This window comes from Argopecten irradians, chromosome 3, assembly GCF_041381155.1.
Source record: "Argopecten irradians isolate NY chromosome 3, Ai_NY, whole genome shotgun sequence".
NCBI classification, from domain to species: Eukaryota; Metazoa; Mollusca; class Bivalvia; order Pectinida; family Pectinidae; genus Argopecten; species Argopecten irradians.
Window position 1 is genome coordinate 36,742,028 of NC_091136.1, and position 25,376 is coordinate 36,767,403.

Consider the following 25,376-nt stretch of genomic DNA (forward strand, 5'->3'; position numbering starts at 1 on the left):
CCGGCGTCAGCGTTGGAAATCCCAGGTTAAGGTTTCGGTGTAAAAGTTGAAAAACTGATATTGATTTCTATAATCATTTTGGATTAAAATTGTTGCTATGGGTGTTGACAATCATTTAATGGAGCCAAATGCAGGATTTTTGAGAATTTCAAGAGGCCCAATAGGCCGGAATCGCCAGGTTAAGTGTTGAAAAACTGTATATGTCACAACTAATATCGATTTCTACAATCATTTCGGATTAAAATTGTTGCTTTGGGTGTGGACAATCATTTAAGGAGCCAAATGCTGGATTTTGAGAATTTCAAAAGGTCCATTGGGCCGAAATAGCCAGGTTAAGTATTGTAATATTGTTATCCGTCACAAATTACATTGATTTCTACAATAGGAATATAATTGGGTATTGACAATCACTGAAAGAGACCCAATAGGCTGAAAAGTTAAGTTATGTTATGACATTGCTATAGTTAATAATATTGGTAAATTAAAGGGAACCTGATTTAAATCAACAAATTTCCAGAGCCAAGTTTTGCTGTTCGGTGCCCAACTAAAATACTCACAGTGGTATAAGGGTATTGTATGTCTTTGAGAGCGAAGACTTAGACAAAGGAGGGAGGAGTGTCGCGGGATTGGACTGTCGATCATTGGCGACCAGGTATAGCTCAGCGCTAGAGCATTCGGCTAGTGTTTGGAGGTCCTGGGATTGAATCCCAATCTGGCCACCACATTTTCTTCTCTCTTGTTACATGTAGAAGTATATGTAATAAACAGTATTTGAAGAATAACGGTTTATCTTGCTTATTTCTGAAGCAGTATAATCAGTTGTGTAATAAACAGTTAGAAATAAAACGTTTTTAAACAAAGCTTGAATAAAATCATTTATATAATTTGTACACTAAATGTATACAAGAGGCCCATGGGCCTAAACGGTCACCTGAGTTCAGATACAGAATGAAACAAAGACATGCATATAAACACTATATTTGCCCATCAGGCCCTTGAAGTCAGTCAGTGATTTTATAAATGTAACAAAGTTGTGCCTTTTCAAATTCCTTTATTCCGAATTCATACACATCCAGTTACATGTTTAACTGTACCCTACAATAAAATAATAACATATAAGATAACTTCATAAATATTATGGACAATACATAGAATCTACCAAACGTTACATAGACACTTATAGACTTTTACCCTGACAACTACTCACAATAGCGTTATACATCATTTTTATAATAATATGATCTCTACGAGATACTTCATATACACTGTATCTCACTACAAACTATAATAAATACAATTTGCTTTACATTTACAAGATAATGGTTCTTCATGTACAAGATATACGTATTAAAACAGATTCATGGTAATTATGTAATTACGCATATAAGTCAAACATTTACAACTGTACCTACCCTAACAATGGGTTAAGGGCACTACATGATTTCAGCCTTGCATTACAGGTGTAGCAATATAGATATATACTCTGTAAAATGAAGATACATATCGATTAAACAATTAGGTAAGAATGTGATCTTACAAGTAGAAAGAGAATCACGATAGAGACAAAAACGCGTCTATACCGACTAAAGTAAATATAAATATAACGATAGGAATTGTTATTCTTACAGTAGTAAATAAATAATAATAGTACAATAATACATACCAAATAGGCAGTCTCTGGACGATTCGTTATATGCACGGAGTGGACAGAGTACGTCCGTCGCCGTCAATGTCAAAAGTCTAGTGGCTATATATTAAAAAGGCGGTAAAACGTCAAAGACAAAGCACACAACCCAAAACGAGGCATCCATACATATCCCATACTTACTTACTTGTATATCACGTGACATATCAATATACATAACGAACACGTGACCGACGTGACTATACAGGTAAACTCTCTCTCTCACGGACATAGTACAAACGTATATACGACAAGCTAACAATACTTATAGACGAACACACAAGAAGAACATCGCATGCGCGGCGCGCTATATCACACGCATACAAAGTTAAAATAAAACAACATTTAATTAATATTTTAATTAAAACTCTGCTACATTAATTTGACTTTTTAATCTGTGACGATTATTTGGTTCCATCAAATCTGTGAATTCAGAAGATAGATTTTTGAAATGTTATCCATTTTGACCCCTTTTGGGCCCCACCCCTCTGGCCCCTGGGGGTCGATCAGGACCAATATGGATATGATGTTAAAATGCTATCTTAGGCTAATAATTCTAACCCAGATTGACTAATTTCCTATGAAAACTAAGCAAATAATGTTCCTAAATGTGTTTTTTTTTCCTATATAAACTATAGTAAATTTGACCCCCTCCCCAGAGGGAAACATGAGACCCCAGGGTCATATTATTCGCAATTTTTGTAAAGGACTTTTAGACCTTTCCATCTATGTTTTCAGAAGAAGATTTTTGAAGTTTTAGCTTATTTGATCCGTTTGATCCTTAAGGCCCCTGGGGATCAGTCATGGAAAATTTGGTAATGAGGTTCAATGGCCATCACATAGGGGTAATTCTGACTACAATTGACTAATTTCCTATCATAATGACTAAATAATACTCAAAAATGTGTTTTCCCTAATAAACTACAGTAAACTTAACCCCCTCCCCAGGGGGAAACCTGAGACCCAAGGGACATATAATTCACAATTTTCATAAAACACCTTAAGACCTGTCCATCTATGATGAGTATTTGATTCTACCATTTCCAGTATTTAAGAAGAAGATTTTTAAAGTTGTAGCCTATTTGCCCCTTTTGGCCCCACCCCTCTGCCCTGAGGGGGTTGACCAGGACCAATATAGATATAATATTAAAATGTTATCTCAGGCAAATAATTATAAACATGTTTGACTCATTTCCTATGAAAATTGAGCAAAAAAATGCTCATAAATGTGTTTTCCCTATATAAACTATAGTAAACTTGACCCCCTCCCCATGGGGAAACGTGAGACCCAAGGGTCATATAATTCACAATTTTCATAAAACACCTTAAGACCTGTCCATCTATGAAGAGTATTTGATTCTACCCTTTCCAGTATTTAAGAAGATGATTTTTGAAGTTATAGCCTATTTGACCCCTTTTGACCCCGCCCCTAAGGCCCCTGGGGGTCAGTCATGGAAAATTGGTTAATAGGATTCAATGGCCATCTCTTACTGATAATTCTGACAATATTTCACTAATTTCCTATTACAAATGATCAAATAATACTCAAAAATGTGTTTTCCCTATATAAACTATAGTAAACTTTACCCCCTCCCCAGGGGGAAACCTGAGACCCCAGGGTCATATAATTCACAATTTTTGTAAAGGACCTTAGGACCTTTCTATCTATGAAGTGTACTTAATTCCATCACATCTGTGAGTGGAGAAGAAGATTTTTGAAATTTTAGTCAATTTTACCCCTTTTGGCCCCTCCTATAGCTCCCTGGGGGGTGGGGACCATATAATTCACAATTTTGATTGGCCTTATGCCTTAGAAGGTTTGTGCAAAATTTCATTGATATTGCTTCAGCAGTTTTGGAGAAGAAGTCGAAAATGTAAATTGTTTACGGACATACGACAGACGCCGGACAAAAGGCGATTAGAAAAATAGATAATTTAAACAAATCATCTGGGGGAATTTGGCACCCACCATAGAAAGATCTTTGTCAGTCAAAGGAAATTTCTCTTCTTTCCCTTTTTAAAATACTTTATACATACAAGACAAAGTCTGGATAGCAACAAGACAAGCCATTGTTACATACTGGGCATTTACCGGTAGCCCAGCTGTGCTTGAATTTGCTAGAATAGATGAACTAGATTTGAATAAAGCAGATTTTAAAGTAACTTCTCAAAGGACCTATTTGCTACTTTTTTTTTAAATTATTTTTTTCCAAATCAGCCTCTTGTTTTCAGATCAGATTGAAATTAACAAGGAACTAAGGGAACATAGAAACATTAAGATTTTATGAAGGACTGTCTATGAAATAGTAATAACAAACTTTGATTTTCAACAAGAGATCCCAGAGGGATCTTGGCACCCACCAAAGAATGATCTATGTCTGACAATGGAAAGAGGGATCTTTTCCCTGCTTTTCAAACTTTTTCAAGCATATATATATTACATATGAAATTTAAGACAGAACGCTTCATTACTTTCTGAGAAACAGCGGTGAAATCAAAGATGGCGGCAGGTTGGCCATCTTGTTGACCAATCAGTCCCAAAGTTACTATGCACAACTAGGGCCCAAGGGGAACCTATGCATGGAATTTGAAAGATATCCCTTCAGTAAATTCCGACAAATAGCGGTAACTATCAAAATCAAAGATAGCTGCCAGGTGGCCATCTTGTTGACCAATAAGTCCCAAAATGCAATATGCACAACTAAGGCCCTAGGTGAACCTACATGTGAAATTTGAGAATGATCCCTTCAGTACTTTCTGAGAAATAGCGGTAAAAAACTTAAATTATCTAAATCCAAGATGGCAAGCTGTCAGCGATCTTGTTGACCGGTCAGTTCCAAAATTGCAATATGCACAACTAGGGGCTAAGGGGAACCTAAGTATGGAATTTGAGAGATCCCTTCAATACTTTCTGAGAAATAGTGGTAACAAACTTCAACTACCAAAATCCAAGATGGCCGCCAGTTGGCCATCTTGTTGACCGATCGGTCCCAAAATGCAATATGCACAACTAGGGTCCTAGGGGAACCACTTTCTGAAATTTGAGAAAGTTCCCTTCAGCACTTTCTGAGAAATAGTGAAACAAACTTCAACTATCAAAATCCAAGGTGGCAGCTAGCAGCCTATCGACCATCTTGTTCACTGATCGGTCCCAAAATGCAATATGCACAACTAGGGTCCTAGAACCTACATATAAAATTTGAAATAGATTCCTTCAGTACTTTCTATAAAATAGCGGTAAGTAACTTCAATTATCAAAAATTAAGATGGTGCCCTTTCGCCTATTTTGATCATGGATCGGTCCCAAATTGCAATATGCAAAACTAAGGCCTTAGGGGAACCTGGATATGAAACAGATCGCTTCAGTACTTTCTGCATAACGGTAACAAACTTCAACAAGGACATAGTCATTCAGATCCCCCGCCAATGGAGAGCTAAATCAATTAATGCATTAATTTTATATGCTAGTAAGAGTATAGGGAAAGTATTTTAAAACCCAACTGCAATTGAAGAATATATACAAAACATATTTATGGTTTTTTTTAACAAAGTGAAACCAACTTTGAAAACATTTGCTTCTTTGAAAAATACCAGAATTGATCTTAGCTTTAACAAAGTTCAGCAGCTAACAGTGCGATTTTTTATTTGTTTTAAACAGCGACAAGTCACATAGGAATTCAGTGAATGTTCATAGTAACCGAGTTTGATATATCCGAGTTTTACTGCATGCATATTAAATAAAAAGTAAAGCATAATACAAAATTAGAAGTCCTACATAAAATGTGTCTATGAAGTTTCATGGAAATATGCTGGTTTTAGAGTTGTGATCCGGAAACGATTCTTACACAAAAATCTGCCATTTTCAGAAATGTTTCCATGGTTACAGAAAAAAGTACAAAAACTGAAAACCTTAAAATAGCAAATGGCACTACTAGACCATAAGACTAATGTGCCTATGGAGTTCCGTGCATATATCTCAAACAGTTTTCCAGTTATGCTGCGGAAACGAACCTGGTACAAAAATATGATATTTTCAGCAATGTTTCCATGGTTACGGAAAAAGTGCAAAAAATGAAAACCTAAAAATAGCAAAAGGCACTACTAGACCATAAGACCAATGTGTGTATGAAGTTTCGTGGAAATATCTCTACTGGTTTTAGAGTTATGCTCCGGAAACCATTCGTACGGACGGACGGAACCCATTTGTATATCCCCCGCCAACTTCGTTGGGCGGGGGATAACTATCAAATTCAAAGATGGAGGCCTGTTGGACATCTTGTTCACCGATCGGCCCCAAAATGCAATATGCACAACTAGGGCCCTAGGGGAACCTACATATGAAATTTGAAAAAGATCCCTTCAGTACTTTCTGAGAAATAGCGGTAACAAGAATTGTTAATGGACGGACGACCACAGACCACGACCAAGAAATCACGTAAAACAAACATCAAGTGTCAAAATGAAAGATGGCTGCGTGCACGCCATCTTGTTTAGAGATTAGTTCTGAATGCATTAGGAACGACTATGTATACTAAAAGATAACGTATATTATATAGGGAGAACCTTTAATACATGTAATACTATCCGAGAAATAGTGGTATTTAACTTCATGCTCTTGCCTTCCTAAAAACTTAAGGCCATTTAAATAGGGCCTCTTTAAAATAGTGGAACTATTACTCTTTTTATATTGTCATCTTCCTAAGGAATGCCACCAAAGACCTCCAAAAACACCCTAACTACATTCTCCACCAGTCACATTATTTGACTCCCTTTGTGTTGAGCGCTATAAGCTGGAGGGATCAGTCCCAAAATGCACGACTAGGGACCACGGGGAACATATACAATCATGAACATGTTTCAGACAGATCACTCCAAAACTTTTTGAGAAATGACGATAAAAAAAAAGATTTACAGATGCCAGACCCATGTGATGATGGTGGGCTTTAAATACCATAATTACAACCATATGGTTTTACAGTATATTCAAAACAAAAAGGCAACATACATTTGTATATATTTAATATCTTTATACTTAAAATAGTCATATGAGTCACATGGGTGTTTGACAGTATAGTATTCATTACATAATTAAGGCTTGTGCAAATCAAAACAAATATTATGATGAATGGGGCAATACCACAGCTAATCATAATACATTGCGGAGTGTTAAGAGACAAAATAAGAGAGAAATGACTAAAACGATTCACAAAATCAAAAAAAGAAATTCAGCACAACCCACAATATTTAAAGAGACAATTCACTCAGGCTAATTCTTTTACATAACCAAGAAGTGAAATATGGCATAAATTAATTGCTCTATATTTCTTATGAAACAAATAACGTTAAACATTGACAAATTCCATGTCATTGTTAAGTAATTTAATCAATATCGTTGAAATATCAAATCGTTGATCAATACGATTAAGCAGGTAGAATATGGGCGCTGTACCTATACCCGAGCCAAAGTCACGCACGTTAAACAAATGAACTACATAGCCACTGCGAAGGTGATAAAATGATTTTGAGGCAAGATAATTCACCTAATAAGGTAAACAAACTATTTTCAGAGCGATTTGAGCAGTTATAGACAAAAGTTGCATTACTCTACGAGCAAGGGACAGGGTTCGGCATACAAGAAGTTCGACCACAATGTGTAATGGCGGACAGCGAGCGAGTTTGAAAATTTCACACACATGTCACCACCATGGGCTTTTTAGGCACATCACAGTAAAACCGACTGATCTAAATTCCATTAGAACTGGGTTTTTCCGATATATGTACAAATTTTAATGTTCTCTTAGAATGAATTGTCCCTTTAAGATTATTTGATAAAGAATTTTGATATCAATTCAAACCAAATGGAAATAACTGTTGATTTTCAACTTTTTATTTCGAAAGAAAATTGCAATGGTTATTTTTGTGCTTGTCTGTACATGTGTTAATTGATCATAAAACCAATTTTTTCACAAAAGTTTGCCCAAAGTCAGTTATTTGGAATTATCATGTGTAATGGCCATTCTGAAAACAGCTAAATGATACATCATCAAAACAACCACTTCTTGATCAAAGATGTGCTAACACCTTAAAACATTAAATATAGGTAGTGGTTCAAATGGATGTTACTATAAATAAGACAAAAATAAGCAAAACAGTGACGTCCTACATTTGAGTTGATTTTCCAACTCATACATGACTAGTTCTAGTTCTAACACTAACTACATGTGCTACAATAAAACCAAAGTCTATATACAAACAACATTAAACAAATACATAATTTTGAATTTGAAATATATTAAGAGCCATTGATATCCAATCTTCATCATAATACAATTCTAAATTGAATTTAATTCATGCCGGAGACTCACTTTTATCTTTCGATAAAAATACAATATTTATCAATTGTAGCAAATCCTAGAGATTATTGAACTTAATCCGGTAAAATAAAAAAAACATGTTCACATATCTTTCCTGTGTAGGATAGTGCTTAGTACTAGCACAATCAGTGACTTTGATCCATTTTTGTATTGATTTCAAAGGAAGGCATCCGCCCAGTCTTTTAAACAATTAAAACAGTCTCCAGCCTGCTTACTGTTAGCTGCACAAGTGTCCTTTATCCAATCTCTGAACAGCTCTTCATCTTTTTTCAAAAGTAAATACTGGCCCAGGACAACATATGCCTGTAAGTATAATATGTTTTATATTATATTCATCAGTTTTTCTAACGTTAAGATATTTTCTGATTTTATTCACCATTTGTGACAATGGGAATAATTCACGCGATACCTGATAAAGTTTGTGTGGTACTAGTGTTTCCAGTGGTGATGGAATATATTTCTTTGTAATCTTACTGCTGAAATGACGTAAGCTCATGCATGATATCATCTTTTAACGTCCTTCCATCACCAACAGAAAGAATAGTCCCACAGACACATGATCAGGGAGCATCTGATCCATGAATTATTCCCAATGCATGGTGGCTAATTTGGAGGACCAACTAATCAATATTTGATCTTGAAGTATCAAGATAGTATCTTGATTAAAATAAGAATAACTTTTTATCTTGTTATAATGGCTTTGTTTCTTGTTATAATAACTTGATATCCAGATAGAACAAGTTCCTTATCTTGTTATAACAATGTACATGTAGTATTATATTATCATAACAAATTATCAACTCATTATAACTACAATCATTATCTCATTTTAATGGGTTAGGTATCTCATTATAACAACTTTTAGTTAGCATCTCATTGACATAACAGCTTATATATCAAGTTTTCAGATATTCTAGATAACCTTAAGTCGTTATAACGAGATACCTACCAACAAGATCCAAACTCCTTATAACACGATAATAAATACAATATTAAATTGTTATAACAATATAACTAACTCGTTACGACAAGATACTATGTCACTAGGAGATAAAATTATTTACTTGTGTCTTCAATCAACCATGGTACAATTGTAATTGTTATATACTTACTTTGTCAAAGCCTTTATCTGACAGTCTTTTCCCTAGAGTTTCTCCAATCCCTGACAACTCTGTTACATCTTTGTCACCCATAGGCTCAGCAACAAAGTTCCTATGTTTCTGTGATGTTGAAGACATATTGGATTTAAGTTTGTGCCTATGGTTTCTGTGGAAAAACAATTAAAAAAATATTGTTATTTTATTGCATTTACAGTACAGGATCTAGATATATAACAAGAGGCCCAGAGGGCCTGTATTTCTTACCTACTATGTAAGTCAAACGATGTTATAAAGACTACTACAGGTTTGGTGTTTATTTCCTCAAGGACTTTAAAAAATTATCTCTACAGTAGAGTGGGATCTAACATAGGAAAAATACATAATTTCCCATACATAATATTGGGCCCAGCTCCTAATGTCCCAGGAGAACCAATATTTATACAAACTCATAAACATGTTTCTGGCCAAATCTGGTTAAAATCTATGCTGAGTTCTATGACTATAGTAGCAATTTAAAGGGTATGTGTACCTTTATTCCCCATCTTGCCTAATTGGGCCCCACTCCTCGTGCCCTAGAAGCCTGCAGCTGGGAGTCGAGCCAAGATTTAAACAATCTCTGTTCCAATATCTCAAGGATGTTTCTGGCCAAATGTAGTTACAATCCATGCAGAACTATATAACTAGATACAATTTAAAGGATTTACCTCTATTTCTTCCTATTGGGCCTCAACCCTCTTGCCCCAGGGTTCTGGCGGTTTTCCTCGCCAAATTTGGTTACACAATTCATATAGAACTCAATGACTAGTAGCATATTAGTCTGTGAATTTATTTTTTTTCTTTATTTTTCATAAGGAATGTTGAACAATATTAATTTGTAATTTGTCCCTGGTTTTATTGATTTAATGAGGGGGTTTTGATAATCCTTAGGCTAAATAATCATGAACAGTTCAATGCCATTTTAATGCGTATGTTAATATAAATTTTAAAGCAAATGTGCCCAATGATAACCTTCCTAGTTACAAACTAAAGTTAGGACGAGACAACTCGGGGTAAACAGGATTAATGGCGAAAAAACCCGTGATGTGAACGGATTTAGTAAGGCCACTAGAGGGACAAACGGTAACATGGAAGTGGAATCATATGGTGGACCGGTGGGACACAGAAAAGGCTGTTCAATGCAGTTGAAAAAAAATGAATTAACAATGAAAATGATACTGAACAACATGTATGCCAAACGGGCAATCGTGATTCAGTTTTTGGTTTCGTTTCGTCATATGAACATAACTTACATATGAATCACAAGCTAATCTGATAGCGTACGTTACATCATTATCAAAGACGAATATTTAAGTTCTCAATTAAATGGCGCAAAGTTAGTAAAGTCAGTACTTTTGACTCTTATGTTCACTTACGAATGTATCGAGATTTTCTTGACTTCCAGGAAGTTGGCTGAAACTGTTTGGCGCGCAAATGCTTCGTGTACTGGTATTGCACGGAAGGGTTTCTGTTTAGAGATTATATTAGGTGCATTCGAGTAGGGACTGTTTATTTTATAATCGGGAACTTTCATCTATTTCCGTAAACGAGTTTGAATCCATGTAACATGTAATATCGTATTTGAGAGTATCTTAAGATTCAAATAGATGTAGGCTGTTAGCCTCTTATCCAAATCAAATACTACATAAATTACAGTGTTTTTGTGAACTATTTTAAGCTACGAAAAAAATTGGTCCGAGGACGCTTCCCTGAGGTATGCCGCTTAATACAAGACATGTCTTTGATGATTCTCCATTTACTACAAATTATGACTCTTTGGCGTCTATTGCTAAGAAATTCTTCTATCCAGTTAGTAACCCGGTCACTAATTCCATGTCCTTATATGGAATTCTTTATTAGCCGACGATTTGGAACTTTATCGAATGCTTTCATAAAGTCCATATATATGTTACGTACATTACATCGAGTTGATTATCCAAAACCATTAGCAACTGATGCTGAGAAGACTTCCCGGAGACGAAACCAAATTGTTTATTACTGACTAAATTGTTTTTGCCCGTATGATTTACTATGCTGTTTGTTACTAATTTTTCCAATGTTTTTCCAGTAATACTTGTAAGACTGACAGGGCTCTAGTTCCCTGCTTCTGACTTTGAGCCCTTTTTGAAGATTGCTGCTATGTTTGCCTCTTTCCAGTCTTCTGGTAATTTGCCCCCACGAAGTGATCTATTAAATACGTACTTCTGAAAGAGGGATACTAATGTGCGTACGTGGTTCTTTTAGGGTTCTCGGATGCATCATGTCTCGACCATGACATTTATTTTTATTCAGATAAAAAATGAGTTATTCAATCATTCCTGGCGAACAATTTATTTCCTGAAATTGATGACTAATGCCTCTTTCTTTGAAGTTTGGTAAATCTCCTGATGATTTTTGGGTATACACTGCAAATATTTCTGCTCGGTCTTTGTCAATCACAGCGGCTTTCTGGATATCTCCGTTGAGGCACTTGTATGTTTTCGTTTTGAATTGACATATTTCCAAAACCTTTTAGGTTGTTCTCTCATGTCTTCTGCAATTTTTCTTCAAAGTCTCGTTTGGATTTTCTAATTTTCCACTTCAGCTGGTTTCTGATTTTTTCTGATTTCCATGTACCAGGAACAAATGGTACTTGAATAAATTGATTTCATTTCCTAAAATCAGTAAATTTCTTGTATGATTCTGTCATTTCTCCCTTTAGTATTTCTGACCTGTCCTCTGGCATATCTGATCGCATGCCTGTGTAATCGCCTTTATTATATTTTAGACGTGGCATTTGATATAAAGTATCTATCTAGTTTTACAGAAAAAATGATAACAAGTACCAAATGATCGCTGCTCCCAATGGGACTTTCGTAAGCAATATCTCTTATCATTTCTAAGATCTAAGACGCTGGGTTCGGTTCCTTTCCTTTCTTTGGTGTATTTATTATCTATTATCTCACCAGCCCTGTCGTGGTTGGACGACCACGTGTTCTAATTAATTTTTGGTATGTTGATATCACCAACTAAAAACAAATGGCTATATGATGAATCAGATGATACTGATGCGATGAGATTATTTAGCTCCTTTACGTTTTCCGTGCTCGATTTTGGGCTTTTATAAAGACATCCTAGCAACAACCCGCCGAATTGATTTTCGCCATACGCTTTCATTATTTAAAATGTATTTCCTACATTTACTTCTACACATTTAAGTCCTTCCGTTATGTACCAACCCCTCTTTGACATCGTTGCGCGTTTTCATTCATTATAAATCATACCCCGAAATATAAAACTCTACTTTGTTAGGTAGGTATCTAAATATTTTGGGTACATCTCCGTGATACCAATTATTTCGGCACCTATTCCCACTAGCCTAAGTTTTAAATCCTCAAGTTTATTAGGTAGACTATCGGCATTTGTATATAAAAAAATACAACCTTAAGACGGTCTTGAGAATTTGTATTGCTTTTTTGACCTGATTCTCTAATTTCCTTTCTTCATTTGCCGTACGATTTTTCTGTCCAAGGATGGTCCCCTTACTCTTTACATCTTCTCTTAATTTCGCCTCCTTTTCTCTTTCAGTTTATATTAGATAACATCAAGTTTTTGTAGCTCTCTTATGTCTTTAAAGAAAAGTGGTTCTTATCCTCTGTTTTTCCGAATGAAGGCATTTTTGGTCTTGGTCTGGTAATTGTGGTGTTTTTTTTAATCCTGTTCTCATTTCGGAGTTTTTCCAAATCGTATTACTTCAGTGTAGTGCCATCAAATACTCCCTTGCTAAGTTTGCAAGCCGATGATATATCCCGTATCGTTCTCTCGTCATATTTCTTCCTCTAATGCCTCCTCGTTGGTTTGTTGTTCTACTCCAAAGATCATTATGTTATTCTCCATTTTCTGTCTATCCTCCAGCTCCGTGACGACTTCTTGGATGTTGGTAGATTTTTGTTTCTGTGCTGCTGTTGATGGAGGTTGTGTTTCTTCATTCATTCCAGTGGCCGTCTCCTCCTTGATAATGTCCTTTACATTTCGTTTCATCGCATTTGTTCTTAAGGCTGTCGATGCAAGTTAAAAAGTATTAAATTGTAAAAAAAAAAAACATTTTTTGTATTTCAAGAATCGTTTATGAGACTTTTCCCCGTCGAAGACTGTTATTCTTGTTTAACATTCCGACGCGCTCACCGACCCCTATATGAAGCACACGTGCGCTCAGTCTATGCATAATCACCTACTTATAATGCTTATTATTTAATTCAGATAACTCATTCAGGTACTAATTAGGCATATATTTCTGTGATTTTACTTTACTTTACAATAAAACAAATTGAGTTGTGGTGCAGTGATATCATCTCAGTTTGGCCAATGACTTTGCCGCTTTTAAAACTCCCGCGAAACCGTTTTGTACATATGACGTCATAATACTTGATGTACAATTATTTCGGTCTATAGAAAAACATCCTCAAAGATCTAACGAATAGAAACGAGTGTAACATATGAAATTAAATTATTAATACGTAAACGAAGTCCTTACCTGTAAAGCTGTACGGGGCTTGTTTTAGCAAGAAAACATGTCACCTCCTCTAAGCTGTCATTTTGATGTTTGTCAAAATAAAATTTCTACACAAGTGAATAGAAATCCAAAAAATAATCCGTCCACATATCTCCACATATATTATCGTAAATCCTAATATAAAACATGGGCCCAGTTTCATGAACATTCCTTAAATTTAAGGAATCCCTGAGCTTAAAATTCTCCATAGAAAAGCATAACAGATTTTAAGGAAGGCTCCTTAAATTTATGGAATGTTCATGAAACTAGGCCCTAGTGTATATTGAAGTGTTATATTAGCTAGTATTGGACATATTTTTGGATCTAGCCGACTACATTCATGTATTACTTCAATGAAATCATATCAGGTGAGTGTTTATTTTCAGTTTGACATTGTTATTTGCAATATCGGGGCATGTGTATCTGAGACAGGATATGTTTAGAATGACGCACGTGTGTCAAGTCCCGTGCTTTATATAGGGTGTTGGCCAGTGAAGGTAACTACGCAGAGCAAAAGAAAAATGACTACCACTTCCTTGGATATGACATTTTCCTGACAAGGTCAAAAAGGATTCGATGTGTATGCCTTGGTAAAATCGAATCCGGTCAAATCAGCGCTCCTACTACATGCTTTATAATAAACACTAGTAAACATAACGGTATGGTTGTTTGGTGACAGAAATAAGTACTGAACCCTTTTGCGAGGTAGGCTCTGGGTTCTGTCCCTGGTCGAGACACACCGTCTAACAAGAGATCCCAGAGGGATCTTGGCGCCCACCAAAGAATGATCAATGTCTGACAATAAAAAGAGGGATCTTTTCCCTGCTTTTCAAATTTTTCCAAACACACTACATTTAAAATTTGGGACAGATCGCTACAGTACTTTCTAAGAAATAGTGGTAACAAACTTCAACAATGAAATCTAAGATGGCGGCCATTGCCTATCTTGTTTACCGATCAGTCCCGAAAGGCATTATGCATCAGTCCTAAAAGGTACTATGCACAACTAGGGTACAAGGTGAACCTATGCATGGAATTTGAGAAAGATCCCTTAAGTACTTTCTGAGAAATAGCGATAACAAACTTTAACTACCAAAATCCAATCCAAGATGGCCGTCTTGTTCATCGATCGGTCCCAAAATACAATATGCACAACTAGGATCCTAGGGGAACCTGTATATGAAAATTGAGAAAGATCCCTTCAGCACTTTTTGAGAAATAGCGGTAACAAACTTTAACTATCAAAATCCAAGATGGCCACCTGTCGGCCATCTTGTACACCGATCGGTCCCAAAATGCAATATGCACAACTAGGGTCCTAGGGGAACCTGTATATGAAATTTGAAATTTGAGAAAGATCCCTTCAGCACTTTTTGAGAAATAGCGGTAACAAACTTTAACTATCAAAATCCAAGATGGCCACCTGTCGGCCATCTTGTTCACCGATCAGTCCCAAAATGCAATATGTACAACTAGGGTCCTAGGGGAACCTACATATGAAATTTGAAAAAGATCCCTTCAGCACTTTCTGAGAAATAGCGGTAACAAGAATTGTTAACAGACGGACGGACGACGGACAAAAGGCGATTTGAATAGCCCACCATCTGATGATGGTGGGCTAAAAAGTGGTAGTTTCTGCTCCTGCTTAGCGCTCAGCGAGTAGATCGACTGGTTCGCCCGTTTCCAGTAATGTGATCGGGTAGGGTGTATTGCTTGGTGTCTTCGGTGGCATGCTTCAGTGATATACCCCATTAAAAGGGCAAGAGTTACACTATACAAGAAGACACATCACTCGGGTTTTTTTCCTCCACTTTCTTGCAGAATACCAAGTAATTACTCAGAAGCACCTAATGCTCTTTTCATAGGAATGGGATTGTTTTTCTTCCTTTAGTAATGCAGATGATTAATAAAGCATATGTTCTTTCCCCATCTTATGTTGTATGGGATTTACCGATGTGCTATATGATTTTAAAGGACTTTAACACACATAAACTTTTCATGGTTAAATGTTTTTAAGACACAAGAATTTTAATCATTTATAAAAATGTTTATTAAAGTATAGCAACTGTACAAATTCCACAATGGTAAATGTTCATGACTTGTATTGTGTTCTCTCAGTAAACAAATGAATGACATCACCTGGATACAACTACAGAAGATTGATTATAATAATTTCATCAGTCACTGACGACCTTTCAAGTGGCAAGGTTAAAGGCAGATTTGCCTGACAAATAAGATTGACACTTGTGATTGATCGGAGAATGCAGTATAGATATATATTTTCTTCTAAAAAATATCACTAATTCATTATTCTAACACAAAGTCAAATGGAAATGTGCTGTTCATCATTGCAACAGCTGTTTTAATGCACATTATCATAGACCATAAAATTTCTGATACCGAGAACGTATCCATGACTGTATATTGGTCTGTACATAATCAACTATCAATGCATAGATTCTACCAACAAACACCTGATGGGATGCATACTCAAACTCGGAGCAGCCAATATCGTAGTATGAATTTTTAAGCTAGTACTTTGTAAGAAAAATATGGTAAAACAACTTTTGTATACATTTTTTGGTAAAAATTTATGATTAGTAACTGGTCACATTGTAATATTATACATTAGGAAAGGACCAATTACCTTTTGAACTTGTTATATTACCAATTCCATTTAAATGTAAATTATCACTGCCGATTGATTTTTTATGGAAAAATGGCAATAAAAACCATGACAGTTTGGCTACCTATGCCACAAGAAGGCCAAACAGGCAAGCACTGTATCATCGATTCATTCATTCAAAAAATTCTTTACAGTAATAAAAATTTCCATAAAGGTAGTTCAACAAATCAAACCATTATTCATGAGGCTTATACTTTTTAAGTAGCACTTATTGGGAGAGAAAACCTTCATGGAATTGGAAACTGCACATCTATATCTCACATCCAATGATGCTTAGGCTTACCTACAGTGGAGTTACTTCATTTTAACACAAAGGGAAGTGACTCTGATATATCAGAACGACTGTCAGTCAGCCCAAAAGTATCAATTCAACTGCCATAACAAGACTTCAAAGACAGAAACCCATGTACAGAATCCAATTCCATCTAGACTCACCGAACACACTGAGCATTCATGTGTTGCGTTGTGTTGATAACCTCAGTGTTATGGTTGTGTCGCCTCATAATATCCATACGTCATCATAGACATCAATAGTATTCCTGTGTATAATTTACAAAAATAGTTATTTGAAAAACACACAAAAAAAACCTGTTTCAACGTTTCATTGTAACAAATTGATCCCAATTCAATAATTCAATTTTGTATGCAGCTGTATGAAGTTTAAAACATTTATATACAATTATATATTATTCATATTATATATACTCATGCAAGACATTATTTTACCAGTGTCAAACTCATTGAATTATCACTGCCGATACCTAGAAGGTCACTTTGGCAGAAAGGGCACAAAGGTCATATTTATACTCAATGTTATATGTAGGCCAGTAGTATCATTATTACCGATCAGATAAAACAGAATCAGTACATACAGAGTTCAATCAGCCAATCGACACATATCCAATATGTTCCCTATCTCAAAACAACCCCAGCAGGTTAAAGATGAATGAAATTTAAAAGATTCATACAAGTATAAAAATCTGAAAAAATTTCAAAAAAATTCCATCATGTATAACAATGATTTTTGAAAGTAATTAATTTATCAAAGAATTTCAAAAATATGACAGGGTTTGTGACAATGGACCAACAAAGTCGGCTTGAACTAGATCCTGGCAATATTGATGACTTGCAGACTTTCACCAGACATGAAATTAAGATTGAGCAATAGTGTTACAAAAATTCAGACCATTAGCTGTAGGGTTGAGATCACACACTAACCCCAAAGAAGGAAGGTTTTAGCCCTGAAACTCGGACTAGTTGGACATTAACTTTCATGCAAGACACTTTGCTGTATTTCTACCCTGTATAAATGTGTACCACTATAAGATGAGCAGTTTTAAGTATTTGGATGCATGGAGGGAGACGGTTATGGCACATCATTGTGGTAAAACACCAGTGTATGTAGTACACTGGCCATGCCCCACCCAGACCCATTATTGCACGAGCAGTAAACAACCCTGTGGCATCAAAGCTTCTATTACTAACTAACTTGATAGCTGAAACCTGCAAGCCAAAAATTTGCATCTGATTAGAAGGTATGCTTTCTTCCTGAAGAGATCTATTTAGCTAGCTGTTGCTATGCAAATGGTTCTGGGAATACTACAAAAATGTCTTCCACCATGTACTTGTACAATGGGATATTTGACAAACAAAATAGTCTCAAATGCAACATCAATAAATCTTCTACATATATATCTATAAAGTTTCAATATTACATATTCATAAAATTCAATTTTCTCTACATCTAAATACATTTCTACAAAAAATCATAGTAGGTGAAAAATCAAAAGCATTGTTTTCCTTTTCAAATGTCAATCACTTTGATTTCTTTTATTATCAAATAAATATGAAATTATAACTTAAACACTAGCGTTACTTATAAATGATCAAATTTTGGAACTTTTATTCATATTAGAGATCCAAGAAAAATTGAACGAAATATATCCCCACTCAAAATAGATCATTTGAAACTGAAAAACAATGCCTTTGATGTTTAAAGAAATTATATACATATTGCATTCAGAAGGTTCACAGTTGCTTCTATCACATTTTGAAATCGTAACTCATGGGGAAAAACATGGTAATTTTTACCCCAGAACACAACACCTTCCCATCTCTTTGGACAAAGATTTTTCATCTTTCCTTATGTATGAAACATTAAGCTAGCTGGAAAGAACCAATTCATTAACAGACAAAATTACAATGGCAAAGGGAGATAATCTCTCATTTTTTCGATTAATTTTTTCTTCAAATTTATCAATTACCTGCTTCATTCCGAAACCTTCAAATTCAATTTGCATAATCATCAAAACATTTATTAGAATATTTTCACTTTATATTTTGATATACTAATTTGTTTTCGATGTAGTTTATACAAATTTGTATAAGTTAATTGGCTTGTTTATACCGTTGGACCCAGAGAGATGGGAGATTTAGGAAGACATCCCAACACATCACTGTCACACAAATACTTTATGCAAATATTTGAATTTTCTACACGATCAAAAACATTTTGATTACAACTATAGAGTATACATGTGGTTTTCAAATCTCTGACAATACAATTAATTAATAACAAGGTATATTCTCAAAATCTATTTTTGAGACGTTACAAATGCTGTTCGATTCATATTTTTATACATTTCACATCATCATACAATGATTCATAAACTCTATAATACCGTCAACAAACTCGTCTGATGAATCTTCTACTTATCTGTAACAGCACATTTCACTTTTTAACAGGTGGTAGCTTTTGAGACCATTTAACATTTGAAGCACATTTTCCCCTATATGCATCATATCAGGATAATGTAAAAAATACTTTCATTGTTTCTACTAAAATCTTTACAATAAGGAAGAGGAAAACAGTATTTTACTTTGCTTAATAGCAAATCCATATCTGTATCCTGTATAAAAATGACAAGGGTATCATGATTTGATAAATCTGCACTTTGTACAAAATAAATAATATGGATATTTACATTAACACATGTAAATAGTACAATAAATTAGATATTGCATATTGTAAAATCATGAATTGTGATTTGGCTCGATACAATCAATGAAATGCTTGATTCATTAAAAAAAAAAGAAAAAGAAAAGATGAGCATGATTTAAATTATATCAAACAAAAAACATGATATGGTTTCAAATCTTATAAAATAATGACATTCATAAAATGGACTGAACTCTACAACAATGTGACAATATGATATCTATATATGCATTTTATCGCAAAATATTAAAACCGCAAATATTGAATCAGTTTGATGTATGCAACATTCTTGTAGATGATAATTTTGACTTTATTTTGACAATTCCTCTGTTTATAAACTAAAGCCTGCTATATATCACACAAGCAAGCTTTAGACAGAGAGAAGCTTATTTGTTTCGGATCGCTCATTATAAAAAGGTAAGACACCATTGTTCAGAATTTTTCTATTTCCTAATAGGGAAGAGCAACGACATCTATCAATTATCTATATCAGTGATTTTTGGGAATCTGATACACAAGTCCTGGACTTGGCTTTATATACAGATCTGTAGCATTGACATATTCCCTTTTTTCCTGTGGGCTGAAGAAATTCGGAGAGCCACTTCACATCTTTTTGTACAGTGTGCCACATCAAAATTTGTGTACATTAACTGGGCTTGTCTAAATTCCTACAAAATTTTGCTGGTATACTATTAGCAGACAGGGTGTTAAAAGCTCTCTATTAACAGTTAGAATGATTAATCCTATCAGTACAACAGGTACAATGAAAGCATTAACACAGATCTATTTACTGACCTAAAGTTAACAAAAATAACAGGAAATGTGACCATTTGGAATGTGTTTATAGGGAAAGATTTTTGTGACTTTAAAAACAGCTTATATTGACTCTCTGGAGAACAAGGATCCTATCATTTCTTTTTGTAAATCTCAAAAATTTGTATCAACATCTATATTGAACTTTGCATAAAACAATTATTTTATTTCACAATTTTAATTATTTATCAATTCAAATCAAATCAACTAGTGATTTAATGATCGGGTAGCAGAGAAATACAAGCTTATGCATTGTTTTGAAATATGCATTCACAAAATTTCACAAAGCAATGAATTTAACGTCAGTCAGTTGGAGCTGCAACTTTATTACCAAATATTAATAAGTCTTTTATAATATCAAAATCTGAGCAAAGTTTTATAATGTTTTTAGAAATAATCTCAATGTGATGACAAGTTAATGCAGCAATGCTAACAGAGCTTTAAATGAAAAAGATTGAATCTCAATCACTTAAAATTGTAAATGATTCGTTAATGTTTAGAGGACTGGATACAGGTTCAATAAAGCTATTTTTTAAAACAGTCTCAATTTTTAGGATTATCCTAGAATGAATGTCTAGCGAGAATTTACTATAATATATTATAGTAAGCTACATATACCAAGACCTTATTCTAACTCACGTGCACAGGTTGTTTTTTTTATACTAAGTATGTGTTTCATATATCTGTTTAATCATATGATCCTGCTCTTGAAATCATATTGTTAAGAGTTATTAAGTCTTGCACAAAAATAAATAAATTAATCAATACCTATATTTTTGATTCATGACTAGTCTTATACTTTTTCTGAGCCAATATTGACAGAACTGAGATTCCACTTCGCAAAGCCATTATGTTTAAGCTTCACAAAACGGCACCCACTCTTCGTTTATGAGACAAAAAATTTCCAAAGGCATTTATAAAATAAATGTTTGTGGAATATGGAGATTCTTCGCAAAAAAGTGATATACAATTCAACTTACAATGATGTTATAATGATTTTGGTAAAGGATTACAATATCGGACATATAAAAATACAAACCATCCAACATCACACCCAACCTGAATGCATATTTACATTATAAATATGTATATTTTCACGAATTTTACACAGGACAACCATTAAATTTGACATGTACTTTTAGTTTATCAATAACAAGGTATTATAAATTGCCTGCATCCCTGCTTTTACTGGCCGAGCTTTTAAGCTGAAACCAAGACAAAAATGGAAAATATGAAATGTATTTGTCTTGCAGACCTTGAATTAGCTACACACTAATATAATTATAATCAGAAACTATACTTAAGACTTTTTTGTCAATTTGAAAAAGATGTAACAAAGTTCTTAGGACAGAGATTTGGAGATCAAACAAAGAATTGTAGTAGAATATATGTATACATGTACATCAAATGTTTGGATGGACAAATATTTTTTTCCCATTTAATACATTAATTATATTAATGTTATCAGACATAAATTGTAGTTATTCAAGATGAAAGTATTACAATGGTAGCTATTTCTTCGGAATCGGATGCTGCTTTTAAATATAAAAAACCGGGTTGATTTCACATGTTGGAAATGGCTTTGATACACATCGACCAGACAACACACATAGCTATATATCAGACCTACAACTCTTCACTTTAAACATGATTAATAAATTCACAAGTCAGAATTCTGCATAATAATACTGTAATGTTGCCTCTCTTCGTTACTACAATATAATTTTAATAAATTTATCCATGCAGCGTTAGCAGTTCAAATGAGTTAATATTAAGTTTAAAAATTTGACCAAAATTTTTATTTAATTCCCTTGGTTTCATTAAAAAAAAAGGAGAAAAACCAACAACCTTAAACTGTCATTATGTCGCTTATTAATACCTTTCATTCATAGACATACAAGATATTGGAGGAAAAAACCTGTGAAAGAATTTGAGACAGAAAAACATGTTAAAGTTGGTTCATTTTTGACATCTGAAAATTATTTCCAATAATTTACAGTGACAAAATTGTTGGACAATTTGTAGAAGGAAAAATTACAGAACCAAAATTCTTCTCACATAATAATTTCAGATATTACATGACAGGTCATGGAGTTTTAAAGTGGAAGTGTACTATCAACAGAAAAAGTTTTCATTAAACTCATACATAGTATCATAATAATGTTAAACAAGATACAATATACAAGTACAGTTGCAAGATTGAGAAACAGGATTCAATATATATAAAAACAGAAGTTAAAACAACAAATGATGCAGTATGCTGTAAATACAGCAAACTAACCATAAATAATCTTGATTTCATTCATAAATAATGACAATATTATAATATTTGCGTTTTGAGAAATAAATATAAATATATTGTATACTGACAACTTATATCACTAAACAACACATCAATATTATAATAATAATTTATATCAATTGTCTTTTGTGCAAGATTTGGACAACAAAACGTATAAATAGTCACACAGAATTGCACACATTATGGCTGCGGTGCTTCATTCCAGGATCACAACCTTATCCCTGCACCTCCAACATTCACAGCATTATGGTGTATTAAGTCTGTGAAAAATATATTTTTGAATTGATTCATTATGATTATAAGTCTAAGTACCAACTAATATTTGCATTATATTGTCAATATCTTCTGGCATGAGGTCGCTCTTACATGATGCACCAACTTGACTACAATTGCTAAATAGCGTGGAGTAACCATCATGCACAGGAAATGAATGCATAACTTCTTCTGCACTTAGCGGTGTTAATTTCATACTGGAGGCGAGTGATGAGAAAATGTCAAAATCACATGTAGATACATCTATATCAGTTAAAATGTCTTCAGTTTTCACTGGGAAGTTCAGTTGCATGTGTTGTTCAGAGTTTGTAAATTGTTCTTTGGAATCATGACAAGAGTTTTTGACTTTCAGAGGTCCACAAGACAATGAACCATTTGATAGAGGAAAAGCACTAGATAATTCAACAAATGACTCGATGGGTGGGAGTGGGTTTACAGTGTCCTTTGGAATAGTTGTAGTCTCCATGCTACTACTGATGTGGAGTTCTGATAGATCAGACTGGATGTCTCCATTTCCGATATTTTCACAATCTGGCAATACATCCATTGACATGTCTGAGTTTTCATTTAGTGTCATTGAGGCAGCTTCAGAAAAGTCGCTTGAAACCCCTTCTTTCTGCAGTTCACATTCAATGTGTTTCAGAGTGTTAAGAATTAAGACGGAGCGTAATAATGATGGCTCTACTCTTCTAGCTGGGTGGGTCTGGAGCTTGAACATGGAGATGTCTAAAACTGACTGTCGCTGTATGCCAGGCTCAACAATTTTCTCGCCACCTTCATCGTATTCATCTAATTTTCTTTTGACTCCCATTTTCCCCCTTTTTGTAGATTGGTCAATACCAAATCCTGAAATACAAATTTAAAAGGGTTAAAGAAATATTGCAAATAATCTAATCACTATTAAATCACTTAAGACATAGATATTTTTCTCTTCAAAAGATCTTTCACAAGTGTTATAGATGCCAGTGTGTATACCAAATTTTCTCAAAATCATTAATTGAAATATTGCACAAAATAAAAATAGAATGCTAAATTGAGAACATATATCATAATTGGACGATAGCCATGAACACGATTGTCATAAATGTATCGGTATTTCCCGTTCATTTGTTTCGTGAAAAGGTTGTGCTATAAATAGGTCACCTGGTGACTCACTTCCCGATTCGGAATTTTTTCTTTCTTTCTCTTTTAGTTTCCCGAAAGAATATTTCACAACATTGTTTCACATCTATTACTAACAAACAACAAAAAATAAAACACTTTTTGTTTACTTAATTAACAATCAAAATGTGCTGTTTAGCACGTAACATTTCTGAACAACAAGTGATCACACATCTTGACAGTGGTTTCTGCGTAAACAACCGTGTCCGTCGACATGTACACAGCCTCGTTCTCGATATTCTATTTTTGACTAGCCTCATATATTCCAATGGAAATAATTACATTTTTTAAGCACATGAATGGGAATTTCTGTCAAAACATGTAGCGATAACAAGAACCATAACATATATAACACATATCTGGTCGATTTCAATAGATAAATTGTCTAAATAACCATCAGATTCAGTGCAATGACTTAGTCATCAACTGGCGCCGAGCACCTTGGTTCTCACATCAAAGAGACATAAACAAGACGTTTTTTACACAACACTTACCCCTAAAATCGCAATTTTACCGGTCGAAACACTTTCTTGTTGTTGAAATGCATTTTCTCCGTGTCTTTCTATACATCGTGATAATCCTTCCTTCGTCCAACGACTTGGAGAAGATCACAGAACTAGGCCTACAACAAGCTTTCCGCTACCGAACTGACGTCGAACTGTACAAACACGGCACAAAATCTGGGCTTTCCACTGATTGGTTCTCTATCGACCAATCATTGCAACGAACATAATCAGCTAAGCGCTTCATTTTATGTTGACCTTACATTTAAGCGTAGACATGACTCGACCATATTAGCAAAGCCTTACTAAAGTCCTAGCTTTTTAAAATAACAAACTGAATTACATAAATGAATTTTCTTGAAATGTTGTACAAGAGGCCGTACAAATGTAAATATCGTTAAATAATAAACACAATGAGAATATCAATTTCTCACTAAAAAGAGATTATTGTAAGCATAAAGCAGAAGTTTTCAATTAATATATTGATTAGATTTATCAGAGATTTTAAAAATGGTTATCTTCATATATGTAGCTAAATCTCTGCATTATTTATAAATTTAGTGAATTCAGTAACACCAATTTGAGGACGTATCTTACTTATAAATCCTTGGTTACACACGTACACAGCTGACTATGTTTTAATAAAAAAAACAACGATTAATTTCCTTTTCCTTTTATCTTTCAAAAGTGCTTTTATGATTTGACAATGCTATATATGACTATATTTATACATTTTTATTCGTTAGCTCTAGTGCTGTAATTAAAGTCTGTTCTGCTACCTAAGCTTCAAAGTCTCATATAGATGCAATAATAAATAAACTGTATTAGCAGAGAATGAGATAGTATACTATCTAAATATCTGGTATTATGTATTTTCATCAGAAACATTTATTTTTTAAGAAATATTGGTAATTT

General features: G+C 34.2%; 2 protein-coding genes across 2 annotated transcripts; both read right to left on the reverse strand.

Annotated features, from left to right (window-relative positions):
- Positions 1–6,686: 6,686 nt before the first annotated feature.
- On the reverse strand, positions 6,687–10,743 carry LOC138318437 (barrier-to-autointegration factor-like). The gene is made up of 3 exons (XM_069260782.1): positions 10,571–10,743; positions 9,171–9,324; positions 6,687–8,361 (listed from the first exon to the last, which is right to left on the reverse strand). The coding sequence occupies exons 1-3, from the start codon at positions 10,726–10,728 to the stop codon at positions 8,215–8,217; spliced, it is 459 nt and encodes a 152-aa protein (XP_069116883.1). The 5' UTR covers positions 10,729–10,743; the 3' UTR covers positions 6,687–8,214.
- Positions 10,744–15,751: 5,008 nt separating this feature from the next.
- Positions 15,752–24,641, reverse strand: LOC138318438 (SERTA domain-containing protein 2-like). The gene is made up of 2 exons (XM_069260783.1): positions 24,453–24,641; positions 15,752–23,643 (listed from the first exon to the last, which is right to left on the reverse strand). The coding sequence occupies exon 2, from the start codon at positions 23,606–23,608 to the stop codon at positions 22,829–22,831; it is 780 nt and encodes a 259-aa protein (XP_069116884.1). The 5' UTR covers positions 23,609–23,643; positions 24,453–24,641; the 3' UTR covers positions 15,752–22,828.
- Positions 24,642–25,376: the final 735 nt, after the last annotated feature.